Source organism: Octodon degus, unplaced genomic scaffold (genome assembly GCF_000260255.1).
Source record: "Octodon degus isolate 3935 unplaced genomic scaffold, OctDeg1.0 scaffold00182, whole genome shotgun sequence".
In the NCBI taxonomy this organism is placed as follows: domain Eukaryota; kingdom Metazoa; phylum Chordata; class Mammalia; order Rodentia; family Octodontidae; genus Octodon; species Octodon degus.
Window position 1 is genome coordinate 1,893,502 of NW_004524758.1, and position 18,535 is coordinate 1,912,036.

At 47.8% G+C, this 18,535-nt stretch overlaps 1 protein-coding gene across 3 annotated transcripts in view; it reads right to left on the reverse strand.

Moving 5' to 3' along the window:
* Positions 1–5,226: 5,226 nt before the first annotated feature.
* Positions 5,227–18,535, reverse strand: part of Opcml (opioid binding protein/cell adhesion molecule like) — a 571,313-nt gene continuing 558,004 nt past the window's right edge. For all 3 annotated transcript variants that reach the window (XM_004643686.2, XM_023703844.1, XM_023703845.1), the window contains exon 7: positions 5,227–5,473. In XM_004643686.2, coding sequence (XP_004643743.1) covers positions 5,373–5,473 — 101 coding nt within the window. In that variant the 3' untranslated portion in view covers positions 5,227–5,372. The remainder of the gene's footprint in view (positions 5,474–18,535) is intronic.

The window sequence follows — 18,535 nt, forward strand, 5'->3', positions numbered from 1 at the left end:
AGAGAGAGAGAGAGAGAGAGAGAGAGAGAGAGAGAGAGGGAGAGAGAGAGAGAGATTTCTGACTTCAAGTACCCTTCAAACCATAAGACACACAGATAAGAAATGCATAACCTGTTGCATTTTTCCATTCCTGGATCTCTAAGGCATGTCCTAATAAACAGTCCCCTAAAAGTTACAAATTTCTTCAAACTTTATTGATACACTGCACAATCACAACCATCTTGTATTCATCCTGAATTAGAAAAGGTTACAACTACAATGTCACATGCACAGAATCCAGGTAGTATATTCACCCTTAATACAATTATTGACAGAAATCAAGTCTTCATTGATTTTTGAAGGAAAAAAATAAGAAAGAAAACAAAATGAAAAAGAACTGTAGATGCTGACAAAGTCATACTCTTGTATGTGTGATAAATTTTAAAGCATTTGAACATAGATTTGCTTGAAGGATAATTGTGAAATGGGCACACCCACAGCTATAATGGCACCATTGATAAGTCATATATATATATATCTTTTAATCTAGAGGACTCTGAACTGGACAGACACGTTTCGTACACCCACACATTCCTCACAACTGCACTTCACGTGTCACAGAAAATCCCAAAATGATTAAAAATGCTCCCTTAAACTAACACAAGGGCAGCTATTATTACTTATCATTGTTATCACTGATATCCTGATAATCTGCCGAGTAGTGTAGGAGGCAGCCCCTCCAGCGTGGTAGAGGAGCCGCAACCTTCCTCATTCACCCGTCGGGGAGGAACAACTACATGCCTTGAAAGGGCCCCACTGAAAGAAACAAAAAGAAATCTCTTTCCAACTGCTGGCAATCAGCTTGGCTGACTGGCTTCAGGGTGAAGACAATCATGCGTAATGAAGTCCACTCCACTTTCCCTTGGATGCCACGTGCTTCGCACCTGAAAGCTAAATTGCTCCAGATCAGCGATAGCAGGTTGCCTCAGCTTTCAACTGCAAACCCACCTCTTCCTCCTTTCATTTACTTCTCTTCTCTCATGTAGAATCAGGGAAATGAGACCAGCATTTTTATTTGTTTGCTTTTAATGATCATTAAGAGCTCTCCTCAGATGAGATCTTTATAGAAACATTGTCTTCCTACTTGTACACCTGTGAAGTTTTACTGAAACTGCCCAAGCTTACTTTCCTTAAAAGAAGACAGGGAATCCTTGGATAATAGGATAGGAAGCAATTGCCTCTGAGAATTTCCAGGTCTAGGGCTCATGTAAAACAAACAAAAAGCTCTTACTGCTGGAGAAAAATAAAATGCATTTTGCCAGCAAGAAAATGTTATGTTGCTTCTGCTAAGAGACTAAACTTTTCTTGGGGCTGTTTCTAGGTACTAACAAGTCAATGTTCCTGGCTCTGGTGAGAACTCAGGGTCAACTGGGGACAGTTATCCCCTTCACCAGGTCTTCTCTCATCCTAAGCTACCCTCTCCTTCTGCGAAGGGACTAGATGTGCCCACAGGCTCAGGGGCACAGAGCATGGGCACTCAGCCAGACAGGATCAATTGCCAGCCACTCTGGAGGCAAGGGCTACGAGGAGGTGCCTTTGGGTCAGCTGCCCCCTTGGCGTTCTCCACCGTCTGGTGTAAAGGTTCTTCTAGTGTACGTAGAACTTGCTAACTGAGCTTTTCTGAGAACACACTGAATGGACTGATGGAGAAATAGATGCTAAAGTCAGCCTCAGTGGTGCAGCTACCAGAGACTCAAGCACAGCTCGTGCTGTACGGCGGGGACCAACTGCCCAGCATGCCAGGGGCATCTACCAGGAGGAAGTGTGTTCGGAGGAAGAGGCCCGGTGCCCTTGGCTACGCAAAGCCTGCTCTTCCTTCTGTTCAGCTGAGCACAGTTGTAGTCAAAAACAGGTGCGCTGCTCCACGCATGTGTGCGCGTGTTTTCATAAGCACTCCCCTCCACCCCTCCCTCCCCAATTAAAACAAGAATGAGAAAAACTAAACACACTTGTTCAGACTTGCAGATGACTGTATCAGGCACTTGACATTAAACTAGGGAAATACACGCTTGGCTCTAGCCTCACGCTGGCGCTTTCCTTGCAGTACTTTGGTGGACTATATATGAGCTCTGTCTTGAGCAGGGAAAGGGCTTCGGGATGACTGCCGCGCAGCTGACCTCCTCTCGCCTGATAGTTGTCCCCTGTAGGCATTATTTGGTTTTCTATCCACAAGGAAAACTCAAAACAAGCTACTGGGTGCTCCAACTGGTTTCTTTTTCCTGCCTGTATCCCCTCCCCTCTCCCGCCATTGGCACCCTGAACCAATCTGTGCAACAGGCCTTATCCACCCACCCTCCATGTGTAATGCTGGGAGCATATGTAAGTGTGGATGTTGTCTTTAATAAACGTTCGCTCTTCTGTTTGCTTCAGGTTGTTGGGAAACAGCGACTGTTCCAGGCAGCCGGCCCCACCAACACACCCGTCATCTAATTGGCCAAAGTGACTTGGATGATGCAGAAGTTGGGGTGTATGTGTTGTGAAGAAGAGTCACTTGCATGCCCAGCTGCCCATTTTTCTTGGGCTTTATGCCCTTGGTTTCCTGGGTCCCAGAAAAGGGAGGCTGATGATTGTAGCATGCTTTATACTCTGTATCCTGACAGGAATAAGCAATCACCAGGACACTTCCTAGTATCCAGTGGCAGGGAACAGAACACAATTCCATCCTTAGTGACCCTGAGAGCAGCCTTGAGGGGTGTGCAAAGTGCTGATGATCTGCTTGCCGAAGGGAGGGCAGCCCCTTGCTTAGAACACATCTGGAAGTGAGGAGCGGACTGGCTTGTCTGTTGGAAGCGCTGTACTCCTTGGCCCCGTTCCATTACTGTACTCCAAAGTAACAAACAGCATCAATTGGACAGCTAAGTGATGCACGTGCTTCCCGCACCACTTCTGAGACCAACTCAGCTCCAGGAGCTGAGTGTGGTGGCAGGCTAGAGACGTCGATGCCCAACCTTTAGTTCTAGCTCAGTGCATGCTTCTGATCATATCTGCAGCTTGATTTTGGCACATCAGTGAACGTTCCCAGAATCTGGTTCCTGGCAGGACATGAGATCACACAGATGTCTATTCACAACTGGCAAGTGTAGTATTAATTTCGCTCATATCAGTTCCACGTCTAGTGACAATGTCTGACTTTTTGCTTGGCAAAATAGCCTGGGATTGTATATATGTATGTATGTGTGTGTGAATATGCATGTATAAAGGAGTATGTGTACACATTTCTATGCTGTGGCTGTCTTGTTCATTTGTAACAGTGACAAAGAGATAGGGCACTTACACTGAAGGAAGGGAACACGTAAGCATGGATCAAACTGAACTCTGTGAGGCTTGCATTTATTTGTTTCTTGGAATGTGGACCTGAAAGGTTTGGAGCAGAGGCAGGCGGGTCTGTAGAAACAGCGCTGCCCTTTGTTCTCCTTCTCCAAGCTGTTTGGTTCTCACAGCAAAACACCATGTGGCTTTTGCTGCTGCTTTTCTGAATTCTCTGCTCTCCAGTCCCAGGAGACCACTGTGGCCATGCCTCCTTGTAAGTCAGATGCGTTTTGAGCCCAAGAAGCTGGGGACATTGCTTCCCAAAGCCCCTGGAGAAACAGCCTGGATCAAAGGAAATCGTGTCACTTGTACTTCCCCCTTCTGTTTGCAGTGTTGTGTTAATCAAATGCTTGGAAATTAAGTCCGTTAGTTGCTCAAGTGCCCTCAGCTTGAAAGAGCTTTCTGAAACAAATAGCAGAGTTGTCGACACACCCGCCATAGAATTGGCCTCCATCAGCTTCTTACTGGATAGTTTTTAAAGAGATCAAACCAGAACTGTACAGAGTACAGCTGCTTAGCCGTGGTCATTGCACTGGGGAGCGATGCACTGTGCTGGCTTACACCGCAGAGCGAGAGCTGCCATCTTTCACATTCTTGGTAGTGGGGAGAGGCAGCAAGGAGGAGGCCCCGTCAGCCCCTGACATACAAGCTCATGAAAGACTGAGAGAAGCACGGTGGTTGGTACCTTAATTCCTCAAGTATGCGAGAAGAGACTCAGCGCTCACCAAGGCTCCTCCAGGGTTAATCATCTTCTCATGAGGGCGGTTTCAGTCTCCTCTGGAAATAGTGAGTGACTGAGGTTTATACTGCTACTTTGGTCCCTCTGGCAATCGCATCTAATCTGGGAATGTGGACCTGGGTTACCATAACGCGAGTGGACAACACAAGGTATTGCCTTTCTGTGTGGTTAGTCTGCGAGATCACTGGCTTTCAATGAAATGCTGAAATGCAAGTTTGAAGATGCCAATGTCTACTGATGGTAGAGAAGGAATGAAGACAGCGTGGTAGACAAACACAGCGTGATTAGAGATTAATATGATAGTGAGTTGGTAATGAGTAGCAAGGAGAGAAATAAAAAGAAACGTTAGATAATTATGTTGATAGATTGATAAAGAGATTGTTAAGGAGAAAGACAGGTGGGTGGATAATTGGATATAGAAATAAAACAGCCAATTGGGTCGATGGGTAAGCACATGATTATGTTGATAGATAGCATGAAGAAACCTAAATATCCAGCCATCTATTGATCATTTTTATGAGTCACCCAGCATTTTTTTAAAGAGAAGTTCTGTTCTTAATATACTTCTCCTGTTTTGTTTTGCTTTTTTTCTAAATTTTTAGTTTTGGGTTTCATGCATAGCCCAAGCCTCTAATCCCCACAGTCAGTGGAAGAAATGAATAGTAGAGCAGCTAGAGAAGAGGGGAAGAGTTTAGATATGTGCGCACATAGAGTGTGGTGAGGTAACTACAAGATATGTGGACCCTCATGAAATTAGGTAATAAACATGGGAGGGAAGATATGTACATTCTATCCAGGGAAACAACCAAAAGCTTAAAAGACACAGAACATAGAGTGTATGGGTGTGACTCTTGCTGTGTACTACAGTATGAGGAATTTGTGTTTTCAGGGTGTTCAGCATGAAACATATTTTTCTGCCCATATGGAAATTATGGTTTGGGGTGTGTGTGTGTGTGTGTGTGTGTGTGTGTGTGTGTATTGCTGATAATGATAATGAGCAGAGTAGTAGAGGCAAAGGAAGGGCCAGTGTAGCAGGAGCAGATTCCATTTTTGGACACATCAATGAATGATTATCCTACACATGGTAGAACCCTGCCCACCCCTCCCCCCAACCCCACTCATTCCAGTTGGAAAAAAAATCTCAAATCAAAATATCCCACAAAAAAATTGAGAAGGAGAACAGAAACAAACAAAAAGAAGCCCAAACTGGTTTGCCCTCCGCTGTGTAGATTAAAGTCTGTAATATGGAGAAGCAGACGTTGCTCAGAGGACCTATGGTTTCTTATCAAAACTTGATGAAGAAGTGAGCAAAGAGGGTCCCTGAGAGCCAGAGACAAGCCAGCGCTCTAGAGGCCGAGTTTACACCATCAATGACTGCTCCAGGCCCTGTGTAGGGGAAAGAGAGACAGAGCCATTAGCATGTACCCGCCGGACGCCACACACATCCCCGGCCAAGCAAGTGCACAGGCATGCCGCTCTGGGAGCATTCCCCCAAGTTCCACCCCCTCCACGCTGACCCTCCTGTGTCTGTAGGAGTGAGAAGTGCCCTTTGGGAGGATCTGGAAACTCAAAGGGCTCAAGGCATTTGGATACCTGGACCAGCTCCACCTGCTCTAAATGGCAAAAGCTTAAAAGGATAAATGTGTAGAACTGAGGGCAGTTATTTAGGCTGGTGTGCCCACCGGACAGAGCCAGTCAGGACGCACAGTGAGGTCAACCTGAGGCCCTTTCTGTGCTTGTAATCATCCCCTGTCATGGGGGCTCTACCTAGTCCAGTAGAACCTAGGTAAGCAGTAGAAAGGCAGGCATGGGACATGAAAGGGTCCAGGTGGACGAGAAGGCGATGAGAGTGGGTGGAAGTGGAGAGGGATGGAGAAATTTTGTGTGCAACAGGTGATTGGGAGTGTGCATGGCAGACCTTTTATCGGGGCTGTGTATGATTTAGGGGTAGTGGAGGGTCCGGAACAGCTCCTGGGAAATGGTGACTACTTGCCCATGAGGTTGCAGGTTCTGTGCCTGGGTCTGTCCAGCCTGCAGTGCTGCCTCTCCCATGGCAAAGAAAGAGACCCAGCATCCCTGGAAGTGATAACCCTGATGGGTCAGCCCCAAGGAATTCTCCCTTTATTTCTTTCCTGCTGCTTCTCTCCCTCTGGTCTCTTCCCCTTATTCCTTATAAACCATTCATGGCCCAGCAGGAAATGAGACCACAAAAACTGGGTGCTCTTTTTTCTTTGTTCTCACTGTCTCCTGGGAAGACAGACCCTGTGAGCTGCAAATGTCCTAGTCTACAAAGGCTCAGGGCTGACAGGGACCTAACTCTGCTTCTGTGTTCCTGCAGCACCTCTATTATCAAGTACCTGGGGTTATGAGCAAGACTAGGAGCTCAAAAGCAGAATGTATGCTGAGGAACAAAAAAACTGTATGCTGTCTAAGGATTAAAATCCATGGATAGACAATCTTGTAAAACCAATGGCAAAGGACAGGGGTGCAGAGCTAGGCCTTGAGCTTCCTCATTGAGAAGCAGGTTGGCCTACTAGAAAATAAAGATATAGAATGTTGAGACAGTACAGGGTTTGCTTGGATTAGACTCAAGTCATGTGGCTTGCTGTGAAGTGTATGAAAAGGCATGCATCAATGTCTTGCCTGAGAAGCGGCTGGAGTACACCTTTCATTTGCAAAATTCAGGTGTCTCCCTTCAGCAAGGAGCATGCAGCTGTCCCTGCCTCAAGGATTTCAACATATATATGTATTTTCCTCTGACTATGAATATATGTAATGCTCCTGTAGACCAATGTCGTACTTACTTGGTAGTTTCATGTGTGGCTTATCTTTCTCTCCATTTTTGCTCTAAAGTGTTCATGAACAAGAGTAGGGTTCAGGTTCTAGCATATTTCTAAGTCCCATGGAGGATCTACATGCATTTGTGGAAATTAGCCTAATTCTGGGGTGTGTAGCAGTTTAGAAATGCATTCTATGGAATCATACTGGCTAGGAAAATATACTAGGTTGGAAAATGCTCAAGTTGAAGCACAAGTTAATTTTAATGTTGTGTTCTACAAAGGATGAATAGTATAAGTTTACAAGGAAATGAGCAAAGGAGATTTGTAAGGATGACACATTTTTTCATATATGTATGCATATATAGTATCATACCTGATGATCTGCAGGGAGCACTGGTTTCTGGGCTCTCTCCAGATACAAAAATCCAGAGCCTCAAGTCCCTTATATAAAATGGTATAACATTTGCATAGAACACTTACATCCTCCTGTGTTTTTAAAGCATCTCTACATGACTTATATTACCTAATAAAATATAAATGCTTTGTAAAAAATTGTCACATGGTAATGCTTAGGGAAAGATGCTAAGATAAATAGGGTCTAGATACTCCATATAGGAACAAGATTTTCTATCCACAATTGGACAGACCCACGGATGTAGAATTCATGGAGATATGAAGGCATGTGTGTATGGAGCTGTACACCCAGCCATGTATATATGTCCATGTGTGAATATAGATTATCTGGTCTGTTATTTTGGTATTAACTTGAGAAATAATTGAATGCTGTGTTCTACACTGGAAAGGTAAAGATCTCTAACATAGAAATTATTTATTATAGGTGCTGCTAGTGGACTTAGCATTTCTGTGAATGAAATGCTATTGACATGAGGCTGGATACAGGTAAAAACAGGAAAGAACAAGAAAAATACACGAGGAAAGTGAGACGTGAAACGAGGCATGGAGCAAGGAGGAAGCAGACTCACGGGGAAGTGAGAGCTCCAGGTAGTGCGAGGAAGATGTTCAGTGCTAATCATGTGGAGGGCTTTTCAGCTTCTACTGAGTGCTTCGAAGAGCGGGAGCTCCTCTTATCTATAAGTGTCCACTAAGTCATTTAGCCTGCGCAGCTTGCCAAAGATGATGACAATACATTTACATCGTGCCGTCTAGGTGTGAATATCTCTCTAAGTACTAAACATTTTAACTTAATCGTCCAAACAATGCTATGGTGTGTCCACTATTTCTATTTCCGCTTTATGAATGAGGACACTGAGCACAGAGGAGTCAGTCACCCTGCCTGCACTCATACGACATGTCCACCTGGAGCTGAATGAGACCAAGACCCTGGCCCAAGGTACGCCTGCGATTGCTATAGCTCTGTCTCCTTCCTTTGGAAAACGACTGTCTGTCCATGTTTTCCCGGGACCACAGCATCATGGGTGATCGGGCCAGTGGGCTGGGGACTCAACTGCATGTGCCACTGCTGTCCTGTAGTGGAGTAGTATTCACCCTCCAGGCTTTGGTTCTTCCAACTACAGACTGAAAAGAGGTTGATTTTGATGACTGTGCGGCTCTTCTCTTATTAACTTTTTGAGTTATCACAAATGGAGAGTCTACATCTGGTGCCAGGAGGACAGCTGGTGAGCAGTCAGGTGGTAGAAAATCATTGCCATTCTGGCCTTTGGTGCCACTGTGCGACCATCTCCTCCTGAGAGAACAACAGGGTGTGTAGCATTCTGACATCCTGCACTTCCCCTCTGCACTTCCCCTCTGGTCCCTATTCCTTTGCAGCTCTAGGGAGAGAATTTTGTTTGGTTGTTTGATTGGTTGGTTGGTTATTGTTGTTGTTGTTGTTCTTTAGAAGGCATGATGTGCACCTGCTTGGTTGTATCAGATGATCTGGAAATACAATGCCAAAGTACCTCGGGTCGATCAGTCTATGAGAAATGACTGAGCTCCTGCAGCCAGACAATGAATCTGATCTACTGTGGTAGTGGTTAAAGCCAGCATTGCTTTCCATGGACATATCCTGGATGCATTTGAAACTTGGCTACTGGGTCAAAGGCAGGACAGAGAGACTGAGCAGGAGGTTTCTCAGGGCTGGCTGAGAGCAGGAAGACAGTGGCTCTTGCATACCACTCTCCAGGTTGGAAAGGCACGGTGAGACAGTCAGCAGTGGACTGACTCTTCAATTGCATTTTTACCATTTGAATGAAAAGAAAGCACATGGATTGGGTCTCTCCCAATGGGCTTCTGTGTGCCACAGCCAGTCCTCCGACTTGAGCTAATGTTTCTCTGTGCTTTAATTTAGCAAAAGTGATGGATTGTTGCTGTTTAAGTAATTTGATGTGGTCCCATGACCTCACAGAACTCCTCTGTGGTCCCATAGGCTACAACAGGCTTTTGCATCTGTTAGCTTAGTGACACTGCAGTCATACTGTGTTTCCAGGGAGGACTTGGCAGTGCAGGAACTCTTCAGCCTGAGCCCAGCTTGAGCACACAACTGCAGTCAGGCTGAGTATGCTTTGCCCTTACTGTGGCTCCAGATTGGAATTTCCTGGGCTGCTCCAGGTACATGGTAGTCAAGATGATGCCAGTGTGAATGCCAATAAATAGGGTGAATACTCAAATGGTATTTTCATTTTTTTTTTCTGTTAGTTCTTATCTAACTCCTGCCATCCCCCATGTGGAACTGCATGGCAGCTTTTCCACAACTTGTTCTGTTTCATGAAACTGATCCTAAAATGCACGTGGCATAAACGCATCCAGGGCTTTAAGGAAAGTTAGAGATGAGAGAGGAAGACAGAGGCTGTGGGAACGCGGTGGAAAGCACCCTCTGCGCCCTAGGAAAGCCTTCCTAAGTGTGCTGCTGTCTCCTCCATCCCCCCGCAGGTCCATGAGTCCCCAAATATGCTTTGGGGTAAGGCTGCTGGCAGCTCTGGAAGTGCATCTAATCCTGGCAATATTGGAACCACGCCAATGGAGGTTGAAAATTGGCTCTGTGACTTGCTAGCTATGTTGTTTTAGGCAAGGTACTTTGTATTTTTCTTCTAAAAATACAAGTACAAAGCTTTTAATCTTCACAGGAATAAAAGGTTAAGGCGACTGGTACAACATCCGACATGAACTAAACTCCTGGTTGAGGGAAGTGCTGCTGTGAATTGCTAGTCCCACCCGCGCATGTGTCCGTTCTTAGGTTGCTTGTGTGGTTCTTTTCCAGAGACCCTGAACCTGGAGTGAGGCTTCGGGGTGGGAGTGAGGTGGTCATACAGTTATGGTCAGAATCCCTGCTGCTGAGAGGCTTTTGGTTATGAGGGCTTTGAGTGGGTGAGGAGAGAACACAAACCAAGCTCCCCAGCAAAGTCCAAGGGTAGGGGAAACGGACCCCAAGACATCCCCACAGAATATAGCAATTGTCTCCACGTACTGGGCTCTGTATTCTGAAAGACAGATGACTCTGCCTTTGAAGAGCTTATAGTCCAGCAAGGCCGTGCATAGCCTCTGTCCTGGTCTAAGGAAATAAGCAAGGAAGCAGACAAATCTTTTCTTCTTAACTCCTTACAGTTTGGGGGGAAAATCTGAAAGATATAACCCCAAAATACTTTGCATCTGAGGAACATTCTTCCTCTTGGATAGTCTTAAAAGGATTGAATCTAAAAGTCCAAAAGAACTGATTCTAAAATCTGACCCCGGTACCCACTACCAGGAAGTGGTGGAAAGTCAACTTGTCTGAAATATTTGTTTAATGTATAACATGAGAGAAAGTGGGATACTGACCTCACAGACTTGCTCTGAGTTTAGTTAAGGTTATATGAAAAGTCCTTGGGAATAAACAAGGGATAGGAACATGTTAGATGAATTAGGACTAAGATGATGCCTGCTGATCACGAAACTGCATGTTACATTGGTGTCCTGGTTTAGCTACATAAAAAGATCCTCTGGAATAGTAAGTTCTCAAAGATTGCCAAACACAAGCTGAAAGGAAACTTGGCAGTGGCTTGCAAACACATGACTCTGTCCCTTCTGGAGAGGCCTGATGTGGCTGTAGCTATACATAGAAGCTTCCTACGGGAGACTAGCTATTCTGAGCAAGTGTGTTCAGAAGCCCGTTCCTTCTTGGCAAATGCCACGCCTAAGGAATCCTGCTCTCTTTGTGGTTGACGATGACTCAATTCTACAAGAATGGCTGCTACAAATATTGGGCTCCATTAAGTATTTTGGGGGTATACGTTGACAGAGAGAACATGCAATTGTGCCCTTTCCCATTATTTTAGTCCCTCCTCCCTCACCCTTTTGAATGCTAAAATTAATTGCTTCTTTAATGCCTGAAGTTGAACATCTTTGAACCCAAAAGCTGAAATGCAGTTTCAAAGCTACAAAAAAAACTGTGAATGACAACCATAAACTGCCTTGGGGATATGCACACAAAAATAAGTTAGTCTTCAGCATACGGGGGAAAAGAGGTAGATAGACACGATGAAGTAGAAAGTTCTAGGAATGGTAAAATATCTCAAAGGCCAATGGGCACACACACACAGGCGAGAGCACAGGAAGTACCAGTCTTGGAGCCTGGGTGAGCAGGACAAGCTGACTTTGGGATGTTAAGTACATCAAGTTCTGGACATGTAAGAAGAAATCTTGGGTAAGAGCTTGGGACAGAATGAAGCCACACTTGCACAGTGGCAACCAGGCACTGAGGGCCCCCCCCCCCCCCCGGGACGAGGAGTTGTGGCCATGTTCACAGGGTGGCTTCTCAGCCTCCTTGATGGCAGATTTTGATAATCAGAGTATCCCAATCAGCAGACAGCTCCAGAAAAATATACAAGGTTTCTGGTGAGAGCCTGCCTCATTAGAGATTTTAAAGCTTTAAAAATGTAGTATAGAGTGTATTTGATGAAAATATTAAAATTTATTGTTTTTCTTTTCCAGGAAGGGTCCTGAGAGTGTGGTGAAGGGTCTCACTCACGGGGCTGGGCTCAGGACATTATAAAAAGAGAGTCCCATTTTCAGCAACAGTTACTGAGTAGCCATAATTGTAGCAAAATGGCAAGTGGAAGAGTGAGCAGAGAGAGAGAGAGAGAGAGAGAGAGAGAGAGAGAGAGAGAGAAGAAAGAAAGGAAAAGAAAAAAGGTGGGCAGTGAAAACACACGTCCAAGTTGCACTTGGCGATGGAGCAGGGAGATCAAGGAGGTATCAGAAGTCTGCGAAGATACAGTTTTGTTCTGAAGCCTGGAGAGGGTTTAGAAGTACGAATATGAACTGCCGACCTTCCTAATGAGGAACCAAAGGGATAATGATGCTCTTGGTGATTAAAAGAGGAGCAGGGAAATCTAATTAGAGGAGGCGCGCGCTACCGTTGTTGGTGAAACGCAAGCCTGTTTTCAGCTGCGGGCTGATGAAGGCAGAGCCTTCCCTTCGGAGGGAGCTTCTCCTCCGTTGTCCTTAATTACAGCGGGCCTGGCCGCGGGCGGCTGCCGGGCTGCGCGCAGCGAAGGCGCGAGCCATCTTGGTTTTGTTCTCTGTAACACACCCTGGTTTTGTGTTCACCACGAGACGAGACGAAAGCCTAGCGAGTTACCCTCAGACGTTAATTCCAATCTGTAGGCTCATCACAAACCTGAAAGAGACAAGGCTCGGTCCGCGCGACTGCTGACATCAGCACACCCCAGAGCGCGGCGCTGCGCCCTGAACCGGGCTGAGCGCCAGCGTCACCGCCTCCCAGCAGGAGGCGGAGCAGGGGCCTCTCGGGATGAAGTGGGAAGCGTCTGCATTTTCTCCTAATGTGCTGACATTCTGCAGGTTGGGAAAACGCAAATGATTACGCGGCTGTCATCGGCCCGAAGCAACGGTCGGCTCTCTGACTCATCCCTCCTACCTGGATTTAAATTGCGCGTTTGGAAAATAAAAATCATATGTGTTACCAGCAGGAAACGGACCAACGTGCAGACTTTGATGTCTCCGTAAGAGGTTTTCCTGAAGAGTGGATGCGGTGTTTGATGGGGTCGCCTCCCGAGGAAGACCTGGGAGGGAACCCCAAAACTTCAAAATAGAATTGGGCCACATACAAGGCTGAAATGCTGGGAAAAGGAGGGAAACAGCGATCCAGTGTCTCGGGGAGAGGAACACACCCTTTAGAGTCCCCAGCTGGTCCTTAGTTAGTAAAACGCTCCTAGGGCCAGCATCTGAGCTGTCACTGAACTATCAGTGCACCTACGCACCTGCTTAGGTAAGCACAGGGATGGCGGCTCTGTTGCTGGTACCGTATGTTATGCCGGCCCTGCCCGGGAGTGTTGGTGCACACCTGCAATCCCAGCTCTGGAAAGGCTGAAAACGGGAGGATCACTATGATGCCAAGCTGCATAGTGACGCTGCAGCAAGTACATTAAAAAGAAAAAGAAAAAAGACCCTCAGCGTACAGCAGCTGTAAGCAACGGCTCCACGGACTCAGATGATTTCTTTTTATGTATTTTCTACAGGGTCTCATTACGCAGCTTGGACTCGTAGTGATCCTCCTATTTTCAGCCTCCCCAGCGCTGGAGTTACAGGCCTGCGCCATGAGGCCCGGGCTTGGTGACCCACTCAGTGCACACAAGGGCATGGCTGTTGCGGCAGGTGGTGTGGGGGTTGAACCCTAGTCCCTGTGCTTGCGTAAACAGGCACTTAGTCTGCTGAGCTATCTCATCAGCCTCAAATATGAATACTAATAAACACATAGTGGGCAACAGGCACCACACAATGTAACGCTACATTCTCTCATTGAAGAAACGAATACAAAATGTAGGCCTAAGATATGGAGGCTAGCTGCACAGCGGGGCCGGAGCTGCCCTGCTGAGGGTGAGTGACTGTTATACAGTGCTTCAAGGGCTAAGCAGGTTTCATCAGGCAGAACAGGGTGCGAAGTCTGCACGGGGGACGCTTAGAGACACAGGCATAGAAGCATGAATTCCACAGAAGAGTAGGATTAAGCTCAGCATCGAAATCTACTGCTGCCTGCCAACTATGGCAGAATTTCTGGGTCTCTGGGGGGATTCTATCACATCACTTAACTTCTCTGCACTCCAGGCTCTTCTGTGAATTGGAAATCATAACGTTTCTATCACAAAGGACTGTGAAGAACTGAAGTCTGCACTTAATCAATCCTAGGTTCTTCTTCACTCCTCTACCAAGACACTCACCATACTCCACTGCAAGGGCCTGGCTGTTTGTTGACACAGGTCTAAAACTTGCTCTGTGCTCCTTGGTCCCTACTATAGTTCCTACCATATAGATAGGCACCAAACAAATATTTGTTGGCTAAATAAATAAATTAATGATAAAAGGAGAATAGAGGAGTCCCGGAAAGGAATGGGTGGTTTCTGGGGAGCTGGGATCCAAAGAGCCCTGCCTGTGGATGCCTGGCAAGCAGCAGGAGAAGTACACGAAGCTACCAGGGGAAGCTGAGCTCAGCGTAAGCGGTCTTCGCTTGCTGCTCTGCTGGTAGCTGGGGTTTTCAGCCACTGAAATAAAGGTCCACTCTTGCTATTTTGGGAAGGTCACTGCTGGGGCACTCAGACTGGAGCAAGATTCTAGAGATGGGGAGTGCAGGAAAAAATGTCCTCGTTGTCCAGGCAAGATGCAATTGCCGTGCTGGGCAGCAAGCAGTCGGCAAAGGCTGAGCCTGCATTCCGAGACTTGCTGCCTAGCAGAGGGAGAAGTCGGAAAGACTGGGGAGGCTTCGAGTGGGCAGGCAGAGACCCTGAGGAAGGCACACCCTTGGCAGCAAGGCCCGCGTGGGGAGAGTTTGAGTTGGGGGGCTCCTTGGAGGATTCAGACAAGGACAGTGGCATGCAGCTCAGTGTTCAGGGTGGCGCTGCAGGTGTAGCTTCACTGCCAACAGTGCTCAGAGGTCACCAAAGCTGCCCTCGGAGGGTTGCTTGAGAAATACATTTTCAGGTCCATTCTTAGAGATCATGATTAAGTGGTTCTTAGGTAAGAGTAAAAAATCTGCAGTTTTTAAACACTCAGGATAAGCACAACATAAATCCTGTCTGCATGGTGACTGAAGATGGGGCTACAGGCCACATGTGGAGAAGCTGGAAGCAGGCTGAGGCAGACAGGGCGGAAGGAAGCTGCTCCCTGCTCATATTCCAGATGCCAGTAAGTGGGTATTGGGTGTTACAAGACTCTGACCAGAAAAGAGGCCGCAGACATTGGGTATCCCTTTCAGAGTTTTGGGGTGCCAAGCTGTGGGGCATGGAGGCTCACTGCAGAGAACCTTCTGTCCCTTGTATGTGCTCTTCACATTCCGCGAGGAGGCACAGAGGAATAGTAAGGTGGCTGGCACACCTGACAACAGGGCAGGAAGGAGAAGACAGAGCAGGGTGTGGAGGTGAGGCACACAGGAAGCAAGTGGGGGGCTCTGTGGCCCCCGTGGGGTGGACTGCAGCCGAGATGGTGTGCTGCAACCTCTTGTTGAAGAGAATCCAGTTTGAAGATCCAATGTGATACGCATCTCTACTCCAAAGGAGTAGCCCTTAGCAAAAGCAAATACAGGCTCCATGCTGAGGTCCTGCAGCAGATGCCGAGGTGAGCAGCCGGCATAGCTACCCTGAGAGAACTGAAGCTCTGCGCGAGGAAGATCCCAGAGCCCAGTTGTTGCCATAGCTGGCTGTTTTGCCATGTTCATTTGCAATGACAGGATTCCTTTGAGTTGTCTCTATGCCTTATACTTAATTCTTAATATAACTGACTTGCGTAGCTACAATTTCACCAGCAAGTGTGAGAACTCTGCTTCTCTCTCTGTGACAAGCCCTTCCCTCTTGGCTTTGTGCGCTCTTGCCATCCCTCTCTCCTGCCAGTTCCAGTAATCCAGGCGCTCATATGCCTCATTAAGCACATCCCACTCTGCAGTGCTGGGTGCAATCTCATCCAGAATATTCTTTCTCTGCACTCCCAGGACAGGGGATGAAGTCTCTTGCTCAAAGCTCAAAGGAAGAAAGTGGGTTGGCATCCAGAGGAAGATGAGCAACTCCTGCCAGGGCCAGAGCTGAAGCCAACAGCTGAGCCCAGCCACCCCACTGCTCCCAGGGCTGGCAAGACTTCAGGCACCAGCAAGCCAGGCCCTTCAGTGGACTGTGTCCACTCCATAATGCCAAGGGCACTTGGAGAAAGCCGCTTTGCAATGGGGGCTCGCTGCCCTTCCCGGGGATATGGCTTTGGAGAGCTGTCCTTTATCCTGTCTGCACTGCATTATTCCTCCAACTCAGAACAGACTGAGAAGGCTAAAAGGAAGCTGGCATTCATCTTGTTCTACTTGCATACCACGCAGATAGGATCGTAGCCGTTCTGGCCAGAATTGGACTGGAACTCAGGCTTCCCAGGGCTGGCACTGGTATCCGCTCTGCCTCCCACTGTCCACCCAGCCCCTTGGCTGCTGGAGCTAAGGAAAGTAGGTGTCTGGCATGCTGCCTGCATTAGCGCCCTGCACAGTGTGCCCTGTCGCAGTGTCCTTTGACTGGCAGACGACAGGTGTGATGAGGAGGAAGCATTCCACAAGGACGCCAACCCCTAAGTGATCTCCGATGCACACCGCTGCCTGCATGGCTTCTCATTCTTCCTGTTCATCTCAGCTCACTTGCCAACCCGTGTGGCCATAACCTCCATGCTTGGGGATCTCTGGAAAGTGCTCTCATCCCATTTCCTTTGCTCTTTGCTTGTCAGTACAGAAGTATGGCACAGACGTGTGTAGGAGGCAAGAAGGGTATATTGGGACAGCAGGGAGCTCTCCAAGTGTGCAGTTGCATCCTGGGAGAGCAAGCACAAATGCCCCCTGGGAATGGTGCATGGGTCGGGGAAGGAAGAACGCACAGGTTTGAAATGCATGACTCATTCTCCACCAGAGCAATTCTGGAGCAGACGGGAGCACACGGGGGCGCTGAGTGCCGGAGGTGGGTCCAAGGAGACACTGGCCGGGATGTAATGCCACCCAGAGGAGCGCACAAGCTTGCACAGTGAGCACCGACTATCGTGCTGCATGGAGACAGCGGGCTTGTGCTCAGGCCTATGCACTGTGCGGGGTGTAAGCTCCACTCGCTCCTCATGTGCTTATAAGCCAGCATGAGCAAGTTTCCTGCCTAAACGCCCAACTCCCTCACATGTACAATTGGAGTCGATACGGTATTGGCTTCATAGGCTCATTCTGTGAGACGAGTCATGTTGAACACTCAGTCTAGTGTCTCCCTACACAGTAAACGACTTATGCATAGGGTGCATCACAACTACAGAGCAGTGAGGATTAGGAGGACTGGTCAGCGTCAACAGGCAGGGTAGGTCACCTGGACACTACCTAATCCTGTGCTACTGACATCCAGTGTGGCACCAAAGGCCCTTACTGTTGGAAACACCAAGGCTCGCACAGTGAGGGCCACTCAGCCAAGAAACTGCAAAGCCTAGACTGAAAGACCCTCCGAGATGTGCAGCCCTCTCTCTACTGAGGCACTTTTCAGTCCCTGACAGCTGCTCTTTTGGTGTCACCAGCACAACATTCGGATCTCTGTGGATGTTCCTGCATTCTTTCATTCACAGGGCTTTCCTGACCAGCTCTGTGCATGCATCCTTGTGTTAGGTTCTGTGATTCAAGCCAGATGTGGTCCCATATTGATGAAGCTCACAGGGTAGGAGGGGCGCGTCACTCAAACAAAGTGACTGAGGCAAAAGCAAGATGAGAACTCTAAGGGAAAGCTTCTAGGGACAAGGAGTCTGCCCTACAGGTCACTGCTGTGCCCTTCCCACTAAGAACAGTGCCCAGCTTGTGAAGGCGCTGAACGGTGTCCACTGGGTGGAGGCAGGCTTGAGAAAGCAATGTGTGGCTGGGGTGTGCCAGGGGACCTGATGTACTCAGAGCAGCCAGGGAAGGCTTTCTTCAGGAATGGCTGCTGAAAAGCAGGTAAGCTCCAACAGGGTAGTGAGGCAGGGAGAAGCCTAGGCAGTGGGGAGCACTGCACTTCAAGGTCAAAGGCCTCGCTGGAGAATGAATGAGTATGGGTAAGATGAAGTCCTCCTGGCAGTGCTGGCTGGTACCGATAAGCCCACAGTGCCCAGCATGAATGAGCAGCTTCAGTCTGTCATGTCACACTCGGGGGCATCAGCCCCCCCCCCCAAGGGCTCACAAGGACACTTTCATTTCAGCAGGCCAGGAAAACAACATCCCAAGTTCTGCTCAAGAAACTGAGGCCTTCAGTATGAAGCTATCAAGGCCATCCTTTAACCTCTTATAGAAATGTTCATTTGACTTTTGAGGCAGTCGTTAAACCCACCATAATGTCATGTAGGAGGGCAGCAAGGCTCGGCAAGGATGTCACTCATGTGGCTGAATTGGGATGTGACTCGGTCTCTGCTGTGAGTTGCACCATGTCCCTCAAAATTCTTAGATCGAACCTCCAGGCTTCCTTGTGAATGTACTCGAGTTGGACCCACAAGGGGTACTTAGGGCCTAATGAGATCATCAAGGAAGATCCCTGAGCCAATGCAGTCAGTGTCCTTACGGGCAAAGACACCAGCTGACTGCCACTCGCTACTCAGAACTCAGAGGAAAGCTTTGCGAGGACCTCATAGCTGCTCAGGCGCTGGGCAGTGGACCCCCACTGGATCTCCATGCGAGGACCTCATAGCTGCTCAGGCGCTGGGCAGTGGA